Raw genomic sequence first — 19104 nt, forward strand, 5'->3', positions numbered from 1 at the left:
CCTACCCCAAACTGAGCCCCCTCCCTCATTCTAGCTCCTGGCCAGACCCTACACCCCAACCCCCAGCCTGCTCCTTCATCCCCAGCCCTGTGCTCAGTGCACTCCCAACCTCAGCTCAGTGCAGAGAGAGGAAGAGAATGGGCTAGAACCAGGGAGAAGGTAGGTATCCACTCTATGTGGGCAGGGCCAGGATCCCAGACTGGCAACGGGCTGAGCGGGGCCAGCAGCTGGGACCCTAGCTGGCAGGAGCTGGCAGACAGAACCCCAGACCGGCAGTGGGCTGAGCCGCTCAGCCCGCTGCCGGTCTGGAGTTCTGGCTGCCTGCCCATTGACAGCCAGGGTCCCGGCCGCAGGCCTCGCTCAGCCTGCTGCTGGCCTAGGTAAACAGAACCCCAGGCTGGCAGCGGGCTGAGCGGGCCGGTGGCGTAAGATCAGTATTTTAATTTAATTTTAAATGAAGCTTCTTAAACATTTTGAAAACCTTGTTTACTTTACATACAACAATAGTTTAGTTATATAATATAGAGAGAGACCTTCTAAAAAAAAACATTAAAATGTATTACTGGCACGCAAAACCTTAAATTAAAGTGAATAAATGAAGACTCGGCACACCGCTTCTGAAAGGTTGCTGACCCCTGCTCTAATACCTTTAAAGTTAACAGAGAAGCCTTACAGTAGAGAGTGCTTAAACTGCATATCATGGGCCTGCTCTGGCTCTTATTGCAGTCCATGGCAAAATCACTAGGCCATGTCTAGACTAGGAAAATAGGATATTCACAAACATGATTTTAAACAGGACATCACACCTATTGTAGACAGGGCAAGTAATGTTTAAAAATATGTTAGCTGATTTTGGTCAACCCTAGGCTCCCATCTAGTGTGACTATGACCAGCTAATGACCTGTCTTCTAGACACAGTGCTTCAATGGGAACAGGATGAGGCCCTTCCCAAACATCTGGGGCCCTAGGGTAGAGGTTGCACATCTCAGGTGCTTTCCTATTTAAAAAAAAAATAGGCTAATATCTCTGGCAAAGAAATAGTAAAGTATCTTGGGTTAGATTCTGTTAGGGTGAGAAGATAGCAAGTGTGAGAAATCAGGAGGGGAGGTAATAGGTTGCCTGTAGAAGACAAAGCCTCTAATTTTGGGATATCTGGTCACCTTAGATTCTGTGCTATACATCTAAAGCTCACAGCTGTGGGGCGCTATTGTGGCTTTAAGCCATCTTTGCACCCTTCCAATCCTGGTGGCTCCACAGGGTGGAGCATTGCTTGGCATAATTTTGGGCATGTCCACGCAGCCCATGGTAGCAGCAAGCCTCTCATCTTGCCTCTCTAATATTCTGGGACTGACGTGGTTACACCACCACTTCATACAACTTTAAAGATAAGTCTGAAGCACCTGGTGTTGACTGTCAGAGCGTCTCCCCTCACATGGTCAGATGTTTCAGTAACAATGAGCTGTTCACAATGCACCCTGCTATGGGTTTGTTTGGTTTTTTTTAAGTACTATTAGATTTGAACTTAATTTTTCCTAGTCTGACACTGCCTTTCCCTTCAATCCCTTCTGGCTATGATCCCTATAAAAAAGATTAGGATCCCAGCAGCCAGTGAAAACTTTTGCATGAGATCCTGTTTTAGATCTAAAATCCCTTTTGTCTCAGCATTCCTATTGTCACAATTCAGGGCAACTGTCCCTCGAGTGTTTTCTCTAGGCTCCCGGCTCCTTGGCCACCACCTCTCTTGGGCAGAAACCTGAATCTCTCTCCCTCCTGATCAGGGGTTTTGCAGACTGGGTTTTCAGAGTTCCTGCTGATGCTTGATATCCCCAGCAAGCCAGACTGCCTAAACAGGCCAGCATCTGTGCTTTGATTTCTCTTTAAAGGCTATGAACAACTGCAATTGCCAGCAGTCACAAATTGCCATACCGTTCTTAATAAGCAGGCATATTTATTCTTAAGGTGAAAGCATTATAGAGAAAACATATAAAAACATAGAAGTTTGTAGACGCATGCTAAAGCTTACCAGAAGTCAACCATCAGTCTTATGGGGCCTCAAAGCCCTTCCAACTTTTTCCCAAAAAGAACTGGGGACTCCCCTGGACAGAAGATCTTGTCCATTTGCTGGATCAGAAAGAAGTCTCTGAGTCAGCTTAAACTCAGACCTTTTATCCAAAAGTCCTTTCTTTGTCTTTTGGTCTCTGGAGAATCCAGTTTGAACGAGTGTATGTGAGCATCTTCAAGTGATGGTGGTACTTTGGAGGATTGACTACCTGAGTGAATTTGCCTAATCACCCCACACTGTTCTTAGTTCCTGAAGGAGCTGTGGTCATCCTCCCCCATGGTATTCTATACAGTCCCTGGCCCACAATGATACATAAACTTAATACAGTAAGATCACCCAAAGATATTGGCAGAAATTGCCATATCTGTCACACCCACCAGGCAGCCATCAGTTTGTCAGGGCCACCTCCCTCATGCTGAAACTGACTAGAACAATTTGTGTTTATTTGTGTATATTTGTGTTTCTTTACAGGATCACTTAATGCTGCCCCCAAACTCCTCACTGTGGGCCAGATCCTCTGCTGATGTAAATCAGCATAGCTCTGTTGACTTCAGAGGCGCTACACTGATTTACACCAGGTGAGGACCTGGCTCATAGTCTGTAAGCAACCCAGAACAAGGAATATTTTTCTGGATCCTCTCTATTAGATGCCACAGAATAGTGTGTGATCAAGTGTGGTTCACCATTAAGCTAATTGATGTAATCTCCTCGTTTTAATCCTTTATGCATAGTCAGTTACAAAGTAAGTGGGAATAAAATATAGGGTTATTACCATTTCTAACACTCAAAGCTGTAGTACTAGCTAAGAAAACATAACATATGTGCTTAACAACCCCTTCCCCACACACACACAAGAATGGGAACATGGTGTACCCTTGTTAACAGAAAGAAACACTATGAAAATAACTTTTTATAAATAACCATCTACTTTGGCCTTTATTGTGAACTAAACTCTGCAGAACAGCATGAGTAGATTCAGACAGTCTCGTGCTTCATGCTGAAGTCCCACACAAATGTTCTGGGCTCCCCAAATATCCCTCTTAAGGCAGGTTTTCTCACCTGATCTGATGTCTGAAAGTAAGAGTCGTGGGGAGTTTAAGTGCTCAAGGCCTTTTTATCGAAAGCCTGATTCCCTACTGCTGACTTATGTCTATGCTACAGAGTTTTGTAGACAAAGGTTATGCCGATGTACAGCCACCACTTTAATTAAACTGCTGTTGCACGTCCACACTATGCTCCTTGTGTCGGTGGAGCGCATCCACATTAGGAGCTGTTGCATCTACACAGAGACCAGTGCATTGTGGTAACTATCCCACTGTGCAACTGGCTGCAGGGTGCGTTGCGGAGGGTTTCCAATGTTTCATGGGCAGGTACAGCATCACATGATGCAAGTTTCTCAATCCCATTGTTCCATGGGCATCCTACTACGTTGCCAGCTGCTTTTCAACTGAAGTGTGTATGGGGAGGAGGAAGGAGGAGAGTGTGTGACAGGGAGTGTGTGTCGGGCGTATCAGGAGAGAGACAGAGACAGATTGTATGTTGGGGGAGTGTGTATGTGAGAGAGACAGAGTTCTTGTTGGGGGAGAGTGGGTGTGTTGGCATGCTGTCTTTTTAAGTTCAGACAGCAATCAATCCTGAGGCAGGGGTAAGGGGACACCCCCACACATGTCAGCCTCCTCCTCCCATCCTGGCTCAGCACAGCAGTCCCTCCCCCCTTCTCCCCGGGTAGTAGCAACCTGCCGGCCGCTGTGTTCCTAGTGCAGGGGAGAGCAGGATTCCAAGTTGCTCTTTGCTGCCAGAGCGGCACACTTAGCTGTCAGAACTTACCAAAGCTTTGAAAGGGGAGGGGTGCATGCCTGCAGGGCAGCCAAGCTCAAAATAGTGAGCAGAGTGGTCATGGCGGGCATTATGGGATACTGGGGAAGGCCAGTTAAGTTAACATAATGAACGGCAGCATCTACACTGACGCTTTGTTGCTTTAACTTTGCCACCAAAAGCTTTGTGCCTCTCGTCGAGGTGGTTTTATTTTGTCAGCAAAACAGGAGAGTTTTGCCGACAAAAGTAGCATTGTAGCGCGTACACCTCCACTGTGTTATCGGCAAAAGCTGCCTTTTGCAGACAAAACTGTGTAGGGTAGACAAGGCCTCAATCTTTCTGTACATTAACCCAGTGATGAGCTGCCAAAATCTTAACAACAGGTTCCCTCCTCGCCCCATCCAACCCCCCTGCGTTCCTTGACGCCCCCCTCAGGACACCTGCCCCATCCACCCCCCCTCCCCTGTCCTCTGACTGCCCCTGGAACCGGGCAGGAGGGTCTCGTGGGCCACCGTAGTGGGTGCCCACCCCACCCCTAAGAGCTAGAGGCACCTGCTGGGGGGCGAGGTGAGGTGCTTACCTGGGGCAGCTCCCAGGAAGCATCCGGCAGGTCCCTCTGGCTCCTAGGGGCAAGGGAGCGTAGCTAGGGCAGGGAGCAGGGGGAGTGGCCGCTCCCCCACTGATCACATCAAAAGTGGCGCCTTAGGTGCTGACTCCCTGGGTGCTCCAGGGCTAGAGCACCCACCGGCAGCTCCCCGCCCCGCGCCTGGCCCCCGCTCGCCACCGCCCCTGAATGCACCGCCCTGCCCTGCTTCTCCACCCCGCCCCCCCCGGCTTCCCGCAAATCAGCCGTTCAGCAGGAAGCCGGGGAGGGCTGAGAAGCAGGTGGCGGCTTCCTGCTCAGGCCGAGGGAGGCGGAGGTGAGCTGGGGCGAGGAGCGGTTCCCCTGTGTGCCCTCCCCACCGGGTTACCTGCTACGGCGCGGGCAGCTCTCCTCGCGCCCCTCTGCCCCAGCTCACCTCCGCCTCCCTGGGCCTGAGCGGAAGCCGCCGCCTGCTTCTCAGCCTGCCCCAGCTTCCCGCGCAAACAGCTGATTCACGGGAAGCTGGGGGGGGGCGGAGAAGCAGAGCGGGGCAGCGCGTTCAGGGGAGGAGGCGGAGCAGAGGTGAGCTGGGGGGGGGGGCAGAGAGCTGCCGATGGGTGCTCTGCACTCACCAAATTTTCCCCTTGGGTGTTCCAGGGCTGGAGCACCCACTTTTGGCTGGTTAAATTTAGAAGCCCTTTTAGAACCGGTTGTCCCTCGCGGAACAACCGGTTCTAAAAGGGCTTCTAAATTTAACAACCGGTTCTAGCAAACCGGCTCCAGCTCACCACTGCATTAACCTATTGCATTCATGCTAATTGGAACAAAAGCCTTCAGGAGCCTTGTATGAGTAAACGGGACACTGTTCTGCCAGCATGGGTGATGTTTGCATTTTATTACTCTGTTTGAGCTAAAAAGCTTCAATGTAACTGATGTTTTATCGCAGGGTTTCACCTGAAACAAATGCATTGCACACTAAGAAAACTGCCTGCCGTGCAAGGGTGAAATTTGCCCCTGTGCGGTGAACCAGCACCAGGGCCAGTCCCACTTAAACCCTCAAAATAGGCTTTGTCCTGGGCTCATGCACAGGGCCAGCTTTCACGATAACAGAGGGAAGAGTAGAAAAGTTTACGGTCTGTGAAATGTTTCAGAGCAACAGGCGTGTTAGTCTGTATTCGCAAAAAGAAAAGGAGCACTTGTGGCACCTTAGAGATGCTCAAATAAATTGGTTGGTCTGTGAAATGTTGCTGCTTCTTAAATGTGTGTCATAACTACATTGTCTTTTTAACTTAACTTATCCTTATAGATATTGTGATCTCATGTTAGCCACACACAGCATAGGTTTTATTTCCTCTGAAGCAAGAGATACTGATGGCTGGAGGCAGGACAGCAGACATGACAGATTGCTGGGCTGATTTGGAATGGCATAGCTTGTGTTTCTATATAATTCTTATGTAACTGTCACCTTCTAGGTAACATGCGGCTGCATTTTCTGGTCCTGGTGACAGGCTGTACATCGGTGGGAAAAATCCTGGATGCTGAAGTTTACAAAATCACCGCAACAGATTTCTGTCCCCTCCAGGAAGAAACCAAGGAAGAGGATCGTGTTAATGCCCTTAAGAAAATCCTGAACTCTGGGATGTTCTATTTCTCCTGGCCAAATGCAGGCTCAAACTTTGACCTGACAGTGCGGGCCCAGAAGCAGGGTGATAACAACTATGAATCTGGTAACTCCTTCTTCTGGTTAGTACTGCACGTTATCTCCAAGTCTTTAGTTAAGCATGGCTTCCCTCTCAATCTCCTATAACCCTGGAGAAAAATAAAGCTATAGATTTAAACTTAAATACGTTTTGCTTAACTAACATTTTACTTTACAGGGCATGTGCTCTGGCAGATTCATGGTCAATCAGGGTTGAGCCACTAACATCTAGCTTATTTATGTAATCTAGCTGCAAAAGCAAATTTAATAATTGGAGTTTCTGGTTTTTCTAGAAAGAAAAAATATATTTGCTATATTTACTGCATACAGTATAAATACATTTCTTTATATGTGATAAGTAGTTTACTTCCCAAGGCTTTTTTTTTTTTTTAATTATTTGTTTAACAAGCATCGTTAATGTGGTAAAAACCTATACTTGTGCTCATACATCACTTCTGCTGCATTATGTGTTATTTCCTAATTCTTGTGGGTTTAAAGTCTCTAAATTAACATTGCAGTAATGTACCCTAGTTTTTACATTGCAAATATCTATGTTAATCAATTAATTTGTAATTAAAACTGTAATCAAACCATTGCACATACACTAACTCCTCTGGTATGTTGATGTGCACTTATTTTATTTACTGAGTAACACAGTTTTAAAAACAAAGTAAAAATATGTCTCACTGCAGCAAAGATTGGTTGAATGGAAAAAAATACATAGAAACGAGGATCCTTCCTATGTGGGCCTGCTGCAGAGGGAGTTCAGTTTGTTTATCCTACCAGTTTTGATAGGGTACTCCAAACCTCCTCATCCAGTATGTTTTTTTTTTTAATGGTAGGAAGTCCCATAGGAAGCTAAACTGTACTGGAAATAAATAAGAAGTTATATAATGCATGTGAAAAGTAATACTTTGGCAGAATTACGCTGATAGTGTGAAATACTTCTTGTGGCCGGCAGTAGGTAAATATCAATAGCTGAACAGGGTTGTAACAGATGATTAACAGATAAGGCAGAGGAATTCAATTTGGTAAATAATCTCTCCAGCTGGGATGGGATTTCACCTGATAAGTGGTGTTTAGTTCAGAATAGTGCAATATAAAACCCAGTTTCAACTGTGCTGTGTGTGCCTTCCTCATGGAACAGCTGACACAGCAAACCAGCTGTGTTCCAACAGAATTAAACTGCCAAATTAGAGGTCTATCTTTAATATAGAAATAGTACAATATATACAGTTGTTAAAGGCTTTCTTTTGATAGTTTGCTCTCAGAAGATACATATTTGAATTCAGTGGCACATCTGCTTTCTGTATCCATCTATTGTGTCTCGCTAGATTAATCTTAGTTTATGTGGAAGCCCTATGCTTTTATATGTTGTCTAACATAAGATCCCTTGTATTTCTAATATGAATATGTGAAACATTATGTATAATGTGAAATTTAAAAAAAAACCCAAGATAGGCCACTAGCATGGAAAATTTCATCCCCAATTTCCAAAGTTTGGGAAAAAAATAAAAACAGCTGAAAAAAGGTTCTTATAACAGTGTCAGGCAACCTTAACTGTAGGCAGTGCCATCTGATTTTCTTCTTACATGGAGATATGGAAGGAATGAGGAAAATGTAATTCTTTTGTAGCTGTTTTTTAGCTGTGCTATATAAAAATAGTAGAACAATTCTTCACCTTTTTCAAATTCTTTGCTTCGCAAAGCGCAAATCTTTAGTAGAATTCCACTGGTATAGTAACTGTAATAGGGAATTGCTGATGTCTGATGGAAGTACGTTGGAGAAACTATGCATGCCTCTCAGACCTGGTCACAGACTGGCTTGCTTTAAAAAAAAACAAAAAACCACAAAGGTAATACTTCCATTGTAAACCATGCAGAACTCAGTTTGTAACAGTTCCTTTCACTTTTAGGCCTGGTCTATGCTGGGAAAACTTCCTTCAAAATTCCAACAGATTTTAAAAAGAGTTCTGCTAAACCAGTTTTAAAACCTGTTGGAACTATAGTGTAGACCAGGTTCCAGGCAGCACTGCCTGAACGAGTTAGTTGGACAACACTGTAATTTAGGTAAGAGCCTTTTAATGACCACCAGCATGTTTCCAGAGATCAGAAAATTGGGAAAGGTGAGATTTGCATATGAACTTGTATGGCCGGGGCAAAGTCTTCTGGACACATGGGCAAAAGTATGGTGGCTGTCACACTGTTAAAATCTCCCAGTTTCTGTGAATTATGGCCTTCACCAGGATTGCCATCTATTAATTATTAGTTTCAGATAAAGTGAGGTGCAATAAAAAAGGAATAACCTCCTATTATAAGCTTTAATTAGTGAACAATGTGGGGTACAACTTGTTTCTCTCTCTCATTTTTTGAGTAAATGAATCTATGCTCTGTTGAATCTTGCAGGAACCAATTGCTGCATGTGCCCTTTAAACACAACCAGGTGAGCTGCTCCGACTGGCTGCTAAAAGTGATCTGTGGCATAGTGGACATCCACACGGTTTATGCCTCTCACAAGAAGGCGAAGGTCTGCCTCATTTCCCGGATCAGTTGCGAACGAGCTGGGGCCAGGTTTCACATTCGAGGGGTCAGTGATGATGGACACGTATCTAATTTTGTTGAGACAGAGCAGGTAAATGACTGAATGGATCCTATGATACTAAATAATTCAGTACATCAGTGTATAATTGGGGAATCGTTTACGGCAAGAATCAGAGGAGCTCGGCAAATGCTTTCTGCATGCAATGTTTTAAGATGCTGTTATGCATGAAGTGTCTCTTCACTCTCGCTCATTAAGCTCCTACGCAATCAGTTCTCCTTCTGTACTTCTAGCTTCTTGGGCACTCGTAACTTATGTTTTTGATTTATTTCCCACTGTGGAAGCTCTAGCTCCCCAGGCTTCTGTCAAATTATAAATGTGCATTTTTCAGTGGATTCAGAAATTCCTGTCTTGAGCAACAATCACTCATGAGCAAAATCAACACATAAACCACCATTTCTCAAACTGGGGTCCGTGGACCCCTGCGGGTCCACAAGGGTACTCCAGGGGGCCTGCCGGCCCCGCTGATCAACTATTCTACCTCCCTCCCTCAACTCCTCCCCTTCCCTTCCAGTGCCTCCTGCACTCTGGGGAGCAGTTGTTCAGTGGCTTGCGGGAGGTGGGGGAGGAGCAGGGATGGGCTGTGCTCAGGGAAGGGGGCAGAATCATGTCTGGGGCCGCTGGCCCCGCCGATCCACTCCTCCCCCTCCATCCCTCAACTCCTCCCCCTCCCTCCCAGTGCCTCCTGCACGCTTGGGAACGTCTGTTCAGCGGCATTCAGGAGGCGTCTGGAGGGAGGGAAGGAGCAGAGAGGGGGCGTGCTTGAGGGAGGGGGCAGAAAGAGGAGGGGCAGGGGTGGATTGGGGGCAGGAAGAGGTGGGCCGGGGGTGGGGCCTTGGGGGAAGGGGTGGAGTGGGGGCAGGATCTGGGGCTGAGCGGGGGGGGGCTTGGGGGGGGGGGTCCACAAATTTTTTTAAATCAAAATGAGGGTCCTGGGGTTGCTAAAGTTTGGGAACCATTGACATAAGCCACAAGGTTCTCAATGGCACCAAGTATTTAATCAATCAAGAGGCCAGTGCTTCATCACAAGAAGAAGGTTTTTAAAATACAGTTGTTATAAAATGACTGTGAATTTTGCTCTGAAAATAAAATCTTTTTTTTAAAGCACTTTTCTTCTAAAGTACGACTGATTCCCCATGCAAGAGAAGGTGGGAGAAAAGCTAGAGTGACCAGATAGCAAATGTGAAAAATCAGGACAGAGGTTGAGGAGTAATAGGCACCCATATAAGAAAAAGCCCCAAATATCGAGACTGTCCCTATAAAATTGGGATATCTGGTCATCCTAAAAAAATCAGAAGTTCTTTTGAAAGCTCATGTAACTTTATTCCACGCTTTTTTTTTTTTGCCTTTTTTTTTTTTAAAAGTCTGTTTTGTTAGGTCTAGACTACACTAGAAAAGATTTGCTGGTACAGACACTGCTTCTACTGGCAAAAATGTGTTGTAACCAGTACAGTTTACACTAGCTCACGAAACAAAATCAGCTGTGCCAGCAAAAGCATTTTTTCCCCCCAGTGTAACTGTGTCTATACTAGGGCTTTTGCTGGCATAAAAATGTCATAAAAATAACATCCCTAGCCAACATTATTATACTTTCAAATGTTTCTAGTGTGGACCTGGCCTTAATCTCCTTAAGAGGAAAGGGGTCTTGTGGTGAAGACACATGATAACATCGATTTTTTCATGTTCTGTGTGTATATAAATCTCCTCACTGTATTTTCCACTGAATGCATCCGATGAAGTGAGCTGTAGCTCATGAAAGCTCATGCTCAAATAAATTGGTTAGTCTCTAAGGTGCCACAAGTACTCCTTTTCTTTTTGCGAAGACTTCCTTTGTGACCCTAAGCAGGTCACTTAGCCGTGGATCCTGCAAGCACTTACCTGCATAAGTAGTCCCAGGACAATGTGCATGCACATGGTTAATTTATGGATAAGTGTTTTCAGGGTAGCGTCATAATTTTTTGTGTCACAATTTTTCCATCTGTAAAAAGGGATACTAACAACTTCCTACCCCCCAGGACTTTTGCAAGGCTAAATTAATATGTTGTCAGCATTCAGATACCATAATAATCTCCAGAATATAATAAGGGAAAGGTTCTGGAGCTTTGAAATGCAATGCACTAGTCAGAAGGAAGATGCATGACAAAGAAACCAGAAAGTGGGTGAGAGATTAAAAAATTCCTCCAGCCAACTAAGTAGAGCAAAGAGGACAAAGAGAGAAGCTGTCATCTGGTCAGTGGCCAGGAGGCAAATTCCAGTACATCCCCATTGGGATAGACTTGGCTTTGCATATGGGGTGTGGTTTGATAAGAGGGGATAAAGCAGGACTTTAGGCTTCAGGTTTGCCCAGCAGAAAGGTGGAAACCCTAATTCCAACTGGTGCTGATAACAAACACGAGGGTGAAATGTGTTTAATTTGATCTGGGTCCCTAAATTAACATGACAAAGCTAAATAATAGAGAGACAAGGTGGGTGAGGTAATATCTTTTACTGGACCAACGTATGTTGGTGAAAGAGACAAGCTTTCAAACTTGTCTTTTTCAGAACATGAAGAAAGCTTTGAAAGCTGATCTCTAATATCCTGAGACCAACACAGCTACAACTGCAAAGCAAACAAGGAAAGGCAGTCATATGTTTACTGCTGGGTTTGTTACATTTAAAATAAACAAAAAGCACTGGACCCTGAAGAACCTGAGACCTCCTATGTCTGCTGAAATGAGCACTTTCGTATTCAGCTATAGCCTCTCTTTCCTTTTTGGAAGCTACTCCCAGCCAAAAGAACGATAGTTTTAAACAAATGCAGATTTTAATGTTCACAAAGAGGTACATCTATATGGGAGAACAGAGATAAATGAGAAGGCCATAACTTCCAGCATACAAAACATCACCTCTAAACTTGGTCAACAGTTTTCAACGTTTTGAGGAGCAAATATACAAAACTCTGCCCTCAAAGCTTGAGAATCTATTTTTTGAAGATTGGAATTTTGGTGCCTAGTCCATTGGAAAACATATCTGTTGGAGCGCACAGATTTGTGCACATGTAGGTGAAATTTACCCCTGGGCAGAGGGAACAGAAAAAAGAGAAAGATGTCACTATGTTCGCCTTCTAAAGCAATATATAATCCCCGGAAACCATACCAAGTATAGTATAGTACCTCCTCACCCAAATAAGTGTGGGATGCTTTGATCTTCTTGTAAAGGAAGGAAAGTTAGATGTTGAGATGGGTAGCCAACCTTTCTTAGGTCAGCCCCAAATTCGCAGTGCTACCTCCTAGGTTCAGTTGCTAGTCCTGTATACAATTACTGTTTCTCAGTATGCCAGCCATTTGGGTCCACGGTTCCTTAGCTTATTTGATTATACTCTTGCAAGCTGGAAATGATTAACATAAAAATATAATGCCCATTGCATCACAGAAAAAGTGGGGTTCAGCCCCCGATGGAATGGCAAAATGTTGATAGATTGCTGACAGTTGAATGGGACAGGGGTTTGTCAGGAGCCGTGCAGCCTTCATGGGGCCTGCTGTACTTCTCTTCCAGTTCAGCAAGTCGTCATCTAAGAGTGGGAAGACTAAAGGTTTTTGAGTGATTCGGAACTGGAAGAGGCAAAGCCAAAGCAGGGAGGAAATGAGTACAGGGTGACTCAAGGACTTGGAAGATCAATAACTATAGGAGTGCTCTGCTGTTTATAAGGAAGAAAAAAATGTTCACTTTGTCATTGGTAATAGGTATAATTTTTGTCAGGCTAACTGTCCTACGAAAACAAAGTGAGAACTAAACATCAAGATACGTGAGGTCCAGTTCAAGCTGGCATCCACTTACCATTAGGAAGTAAAAGCCCTAAATTAAACTCTCTTCTGCTTTCACAGTAGACTACTGACTAATCAGCTATGAGGTAATATCTTGGCCATCTGTAATTAGAATAACATTTTGTTTCCATTTGCAGCAGCCTGTACAGTACTGGCATGCTGGCTCTGTGCTTCATGAATAAATATCACCCCAGGATTCTGAAAAGGCCAGACTCTCTTCCCCCTTTACAAAGCTTTAATTCTAATATTTTTCTGTTTTAAGAAGAAGAAACAATTAGCCTTCTCTCCAGGCAGTTCTTTAATGCGTAGATGGGATTCTTTTGTCTCCCACTGAGTTAGCCTTGTGGCATTTCAGCTCTGCAATGAGTCATTTTTTGTGGGCTCACTGAACTGCGGTGACTCATTGTGCAGAAAAGGAGTGGGGGAGCTAAATATCTCACTTTAGTTTTTTCTTTTCAAAATCGGGCCACCAGTCAATCTTTTAGTTACTTGGTCATTTAGTTTAATCACTTTACAAGAAAGATAAAAGCCGTTAGGCTGACACAGCAGAAGTAGAGGGTGAGGGGCATTGTGAAAAAGCCTTCTGAAAGTGTGCACTTGAACCACTGTAGCCAGCATTTTGTAAAAAAAGGGGCACCTCTTCCTACTCACAATGCTGTAAATAACCTTTTGAGAAGGGTTTGAAATGATACTTTGTTCCCCAGAAGGGGCCTAAATAACATGTTTTCGCTTTGTTCACAATGTTTCATATAGCAAGGAAAAAAGTAAGACATCTTTCTGATGGATTTCTACTGAGAACAAAAGTTAACTTGATTCAACGTTCCCCCCATTCCTTTCTTTTCTCCAGATTGTACTGAAGAAGCAAGTATGCTTTCCTTATTTAGATTATGTGCTTGTCAGTGTTAACATTTCATTTTTCTCCTCCTTCTCCGCATTTGTCTTCCAGGGAACTGTCAACTCTTGAGCGGACCTCTTTTTTCCCCCCAGTATTAAATTCTTGGTGTATGATTTTGGCTGCTTTTAAGCAAAAAGAATGATCAAAAAGATTAATTAGTGTGTGTGTGGGGGTTGTTTTTTGTTTTCCCCTATACGGTAGAACCTCAGAATTACGAACGCCTAGGGAATGGAGGTTGTTCATAACTCTGAAATGTTCATAACCCTGAACAAAACGTTATGGTTGTTCTTTCAGAAGTTTACAACTGAACATTGACTTAATACAGCTTTGAAACTTTACTATGCAGAAGAAAAATGCTGTGTTTAACAAAGTACTGTACTGTATTAGCTTTATTTATGTATTTATTTATTTATTTTATTTATTGGGTCTCTTCTGCTGCCTGATCACGCACTCTGGTTCCAAATGGAGGTGTCTGTGGTTGACTGGTCCATAAATGACTGGTCTGTGGTTCATAACTCTGAGGTTCTACTGTGTATGTGTGTGTGTATATATATGTATGTATATATATATATAATCTGTTACATGGTGTATTTAAAATTGAAATTTTACAGACCATAAAAGAAAATAGGATCTTTTTCAATTAACCTTCCCTTCCCTATTTTAAGAAAAATAGTGTTGGACCCCAATTCAGAAAAGCTTTGCAGTTTCATGACAGCAATTACAGTAGCGCTTGATTGCTGCCCTGAATAGGAATGGATTTAAGCACATGCTTACGTTCCTTCCTGAATTGAGGCCTTAATATTTAGAAATGTGAATAGCTGTGTATGGGTCCTACTATTTTTTCCAGAGAAATTTTCATCAGGATTTTCTTTTTTGGCATCCTGATTATCCTTGTCAGAATCTGCTTTTTGAAAACTGTTACGGCCCTTCCCCAAAATGGTAGTCCAGATTTAGGCCTCATCTAAGTTTGTGGCTTAAAGACAGCGGTGGGCCTGATTCTATAATGGAATCCACACAGGTGGCTCCTCATTCCTTCACAGAGTCCTACTGACTTCAACAGCACTCTACTTGGGCATAGGATTCTGCCTGTGTTTACAGGATCAGGGCTGTGATTTGTTCTAGTCTGTGTGGCAGGGACCGAAGTGGGGTCTAATCATGTTAAAAAACCATTTTTCTTCTCCTGATCTTTGCCTGTTACAGAGCGGCAAGATGGCAGTTCTGAGACTTTATTGCAAAATTTAGAGAAAACTGCTTTTTTCAATGACCTGGCATGACTGTGAACTCCCAGTTGTCTAGGACAGTGGTTCTCAAACTGTGGTCCGCGAGCTCCATTCAGGTGGTCCGCGAATAGTTCCCTCTAAGGTGCATGCCTGGGCAGCCGCACGTGAGAGAATGAAGGGCCACCCACCTAATTTGTGTAGCCGTGCCGGTGAGGCTCCACTAATTAGATGCGTGGACCCTGGAGAAGATGCAAATGTAAGATGAGGTGGTGGCCTTGGGAGGAATAAGGTGTAGGTGGGAGGGGGCAGTGGGGTGAGAAGAGGGGGTGAGGGGAAGTTGGGATGTGCAGGTCTGCAGCAGCCAGAGAAAGATGTGACTTTCCGCAGCTGCTGGGGAGAGACACCCCCACCCCTTCCCAGCCTCAGCTCTGTGGCAGGTTAGAGACTCCCCTACCCTTCCTAGCCCCAGCTTGTGGGCTGCTACGTCAGGGGAGAGAGGGCACATCCATCGCATTAGAAAGGTAAGACTACTGATATTAAAATGAATTGTGTGCTTTTATTTATAGAACAAAAAGTTAATTATTATTAAGTTTTTTTTATGTAGCCCATTTTTCCAAAGCGCTTTACAATAGTTAGCTAATGGTAGAAACAACATTTGGAAAAATCATTAAGTGGTCCCTGAGACCCTCAGCAATTTTCAAGTGGTCCGTGAAAAAAAAAGTTTGAGAACCACTGGTCTAGGAGGAGTTAACGTAGGTGCAGTAATCTAGGAGGAAGTGCCCTTTTGAATGGCATGGCATGGCATGATCTTGATCCTAATCCACTTGGATGAATACTAGCCTCCTAGGAGTAGATTAGTCTGACTGTTCATATGTTCATAGATTCCAACGCTAGAAAGCTCCTTGTGATGATCTAGTCTGACCTCCTGTATAGCGCAGGCCATAAATCTTCCCCAAAATAATTCCTAGAGCAGATCTCCTAGAAAAATTTCCAATCTTGATTTAAAAACTGCTAGTGCTGGAGAAACCTCCACAACCCTTGGTCAGTTGTTCCAGTGGTTAATTACTCTCACTATTTAAGAATTGTGCCTTATTTCCAGTCTGAATTTGTCCATCTTCAGCTTCCAGCCACTGGATTGTGATATATCTTTCTCTGAAGAGCCCATTTTCAAATATTTTTCCCCATGTAGATACGTATACATTGTAATCAAATCACCCTTTAACCTTCCCTTTGCTAGGCTAAATAGATTGAGCTTATTTAGTCTGTCATTCTAAGGCATGCTGTCTAATCCTTTAATCATTCTTGTGGCTCTTCTTTGCACCCTCTCCAATTTATCAAAACCCTTCTTGAATTGTGGTCACCAGAACTGAACACAGTATTCCAGCACTGGGTGCACCAGTGCCAAATATGGAGGTAAAATGACCTCTCTACTCCTATTAGAGATTCTCCTGTTGATGCATCCAAGGATCACACTAGCCCTTTTTCTCAGCATTGCACCAGGAACTCATGCACAGCTGATTATCCACCACTATCCACAGAATTGTACTATATATGTGATACTGTATGTATATGATCTCCTTCTATAAGAGCTTTGTCTGTGTATGACATAATGTAGCTTTAACATTTCATTTCAAGTTATGCTGATAACTGACTCATCCCATTTGTCAGCAGGTGACTGTTCTTAAAATCATAAATGAGTCAAGATCCGACTCCAGAATTTCTTAGATTGTAGGCCAGATTCTGAGCTGGTGAGAGTCAGCATTGTTCTGCTAGTGTCAATGGAGCTACACCAGTTTACACCAGCTGAGAATCAGGCCTGCTCTGTCTGACTTTATTTTCACAGATGATTAGAGAGGTCATTGAGTCATTTAATTTTTATGACTGGCCTGCTCAGTGAGGAAAAGAAAGAGGCGAGGATGGGGTTACTTACTTCTCATGTTGCAGCCCCTTCACATTACACCAAGTACTTCCTAGGGCAGAAACAGAAGGAGAACAGCATCAATCTTAGTTTTTTATAGAGCACCTGTCACCATGGTAACCAAGCATTGCCCACAATTAAGAGCATTGACTGAAAAGCCATTTTGAACAAGTGTGTGTTACATCATGACCTGAACTCCATCAGGCTAAGCTTGGTTCTGATACTGTCTCCTTTTGTGTCCTTGATGAAGTCACTTAACCTCTCTCTCAGCAAAATGGGGATAATAATAGACACGTACCTACCTCCCAAAAGTGTTGCGAGTGTTTGTCAGTGATATATGTAAAAATAATATTTTCACCTGTTCATCTCAAAGCACTTTACAAAAGAGGTAATTTTACAGATGGGAAAGCTGAGGCACAGGGCTTCAGTGATTTTCCCGTGGTCACCCAGCAGGCCAGGGGCAGAGCCAGGAATAGAACCTCATTATAGTCGTGTGGTAACTGGTTTCCCGTTGCCTAAACCTCTTTCTTATGCAGCCTCTTTCTTGGCACCTGCTGTTCATCCCATTTTGGAACTACTGCCAAGCTGCTAGCTGATAAGCTAAATGATAGAGTGTGACCAAAAAAAAGGCACCTGAATGAGCTGACTGATACCATTCATCTGCTGGGCTTTGGAAGGCTCATTGTGATGTACAAGAAAACTGAGACTTGTATTATATGTCACAAATGCAAAAGGCTCAGGATTCCATTGCTAAGTATAGGCCAGGGCAGTGAAGTTGGCTTTACACTCTTGCCCTGTGGTAATACTATGTATGAACATACATCCTTTTACACTAGGCTCATTGAAAATATAATACTTTTGGAGGTAGGTTTAGAGGGGAGGATGGGGTACATCCTTTGTGCGTCTAATTGTCAGCTTTGCTGCAAGATTAGTTTACTAGCATTGTTCACAGAGATAAATACAAAGGGTGGGAGAGAGTGCTGGCTGGGGAGAAAAGAGGACTGGAAAGATTTTACTATAAACATCCTAGATAAGAAATAGTGCACATAATCTTATTCCCCGCCCATCTCAAAATAGGAGCGGAAAAGCTGAAGGTTTCACACACATTTTATTGGCCACATTGACCAGACAAAATGTGTGGTCAAAGAAAATAGTTTAATAGAGCAGCAGATAAGCTCATCCCACACCTGGCATTTAACCATCACTGGTCACATGGAGTGATGACATCTCCATAATTAAAATTCTATGAAAGAGAAAGTGGCCTGTCTCAGTCTGTCCACCAGCGTAGCTAGTTCATCTTCAGTGTGAGGGAAATCTCTGTCATACAAGCATCTGTGCCTTAAATTCTCTTTTATTACCAGTGAGTAGCAAATTAAACCTAGTGAGTTGGCATGAAAGCAAACAAGGCATGATTTTGTTTCCATTTCTGTGAGGTCAGGAATACTGACAGAGATTGAGATAAAGATAAACTGAGATCCACCATTCGCCTTTTCTTCAGTATTTGTATCTTAACTTGTGTTGTCTGATTGAGGAGTGAGAACAGTACTTTTCACTGAAGAATCTCTTTTCCTTTATGTTGTTGCTGCAGACAATTTATTTGGACGATGACATCTCTTCCTTTGTTCAAATCAGAGGCTCCGTCCCACTGTTTTGGGAGCAACCAGGGCTTCAGGTAAATATAATGAAAAATCAAGTGGCCTGTCACTAGCGCTACTAAAAGTTGCATAGGATTTGTTTATTAATGGTATTCATTCACTAGGAGACTTGCTCTGTGAAGTACTGAACTCTTTCGACTCTGTTTCTATTTGTGGGAAAGTTAAGCTGTTTTTAAACGGAATAGGCAAATATCTATCCAGTGATTAGTTTTTGAAGATTAATATTTTAAGTGCTCAGATAACTCCAGAGAAGAGTTAATAATTTATTTACACAGATGTTTCTTAATAATGTTTTTTTTACTTCATCCAGAATAACCTTTCCATCTGAAATGCCAGTTTGGCATGGTGTCTTAGTCCCCCATAGTATAGGTGAGGGCTCCAGTGCAGGAGCTGTATGATTTTAAAATAAATATAATTGGTATATGGGTGTATTCAATAGATTTCATAGATGCATAGGCTGGAAGGGACCATGAGCTAAGGCCGGAAGAGACCACGATGATCATCTAGTCTAGCTTCCTGCATGCCACAGGCCAGAGAATTTTACCAAGTGTTTCCTGCATCAACTCCAATAACTTACATAACAATTTGAAAGTTAAAATGTGTTTATGATTATTTGTATTATCGTAGCACCTCGGAACCCCAGTCCTGAATCAGCACCCTGCTGTGCTAGGTGCTGCACACAGAACAGAATGACAGTCCCTGCCCCAAAGAGCTTGCAGACTAAGACAAGAAATGGTTACAGAAAGACCAATGGGGGAGTGCAAGGAAACAATGAGACCATACTGATCAGCATGACAGGCAGTGATCTCAGCAGCCCAGCAGCTTAACAGTTGTGCACAGTTAGATGCTATACACC

At 43.6% G+C, this 19104-nt stretch overlaps 1 protein-coding gene across 6 annotated transcripts in view; it reads left to right on the forward strand.

Annotated features, from left to right (window-relative positions):
- Positions 1-19104, forward strand: part of SYNJ2 (synaptojanin 2) — a 103719-nt gene that overhangs the window by 29953 nt on the left and 54662 nt on the right. For 5 of the 6 annotated variants that reach the window (XR_012158101.1, XM_073337776.1, XM_073337777.1 and 2 more), the window contains exons 3-5: positions 5933-6203; positions 8565-8790; positions 18182-18265. Coding sequence is in view for 5 of the 6 variants with exons in the window: in XM_073337776.1 (XP_073193877.1) it covers positions 5933-6203; positions 8565-8790; positions 18182-18265 (581 nt within the window). In the remaining variant the exon portion in view is untranslated. The remainder of the gene's footprint in view (positions 1-5932; positions 6204-8564; positions 8791-18181; positions 18266-19104) is intronic. The other variant, XM_073337775.1, reaches the window with a different exon arrangement.

Source organism: Lepidochelys kempii, chromosome 3 (assembly GCF_965140265.1).
Source record: "Lepidochelys kempii isolate rLepKem1 chromosome 3, rLepKem1.hap2, whole genome shotgun sequence".
Lineage (NCBI taxonomy): Eukaryota > Metazoa > Chordata > Testudines > Cheloniidae > Lepidochelys > Lepidochelys kempii.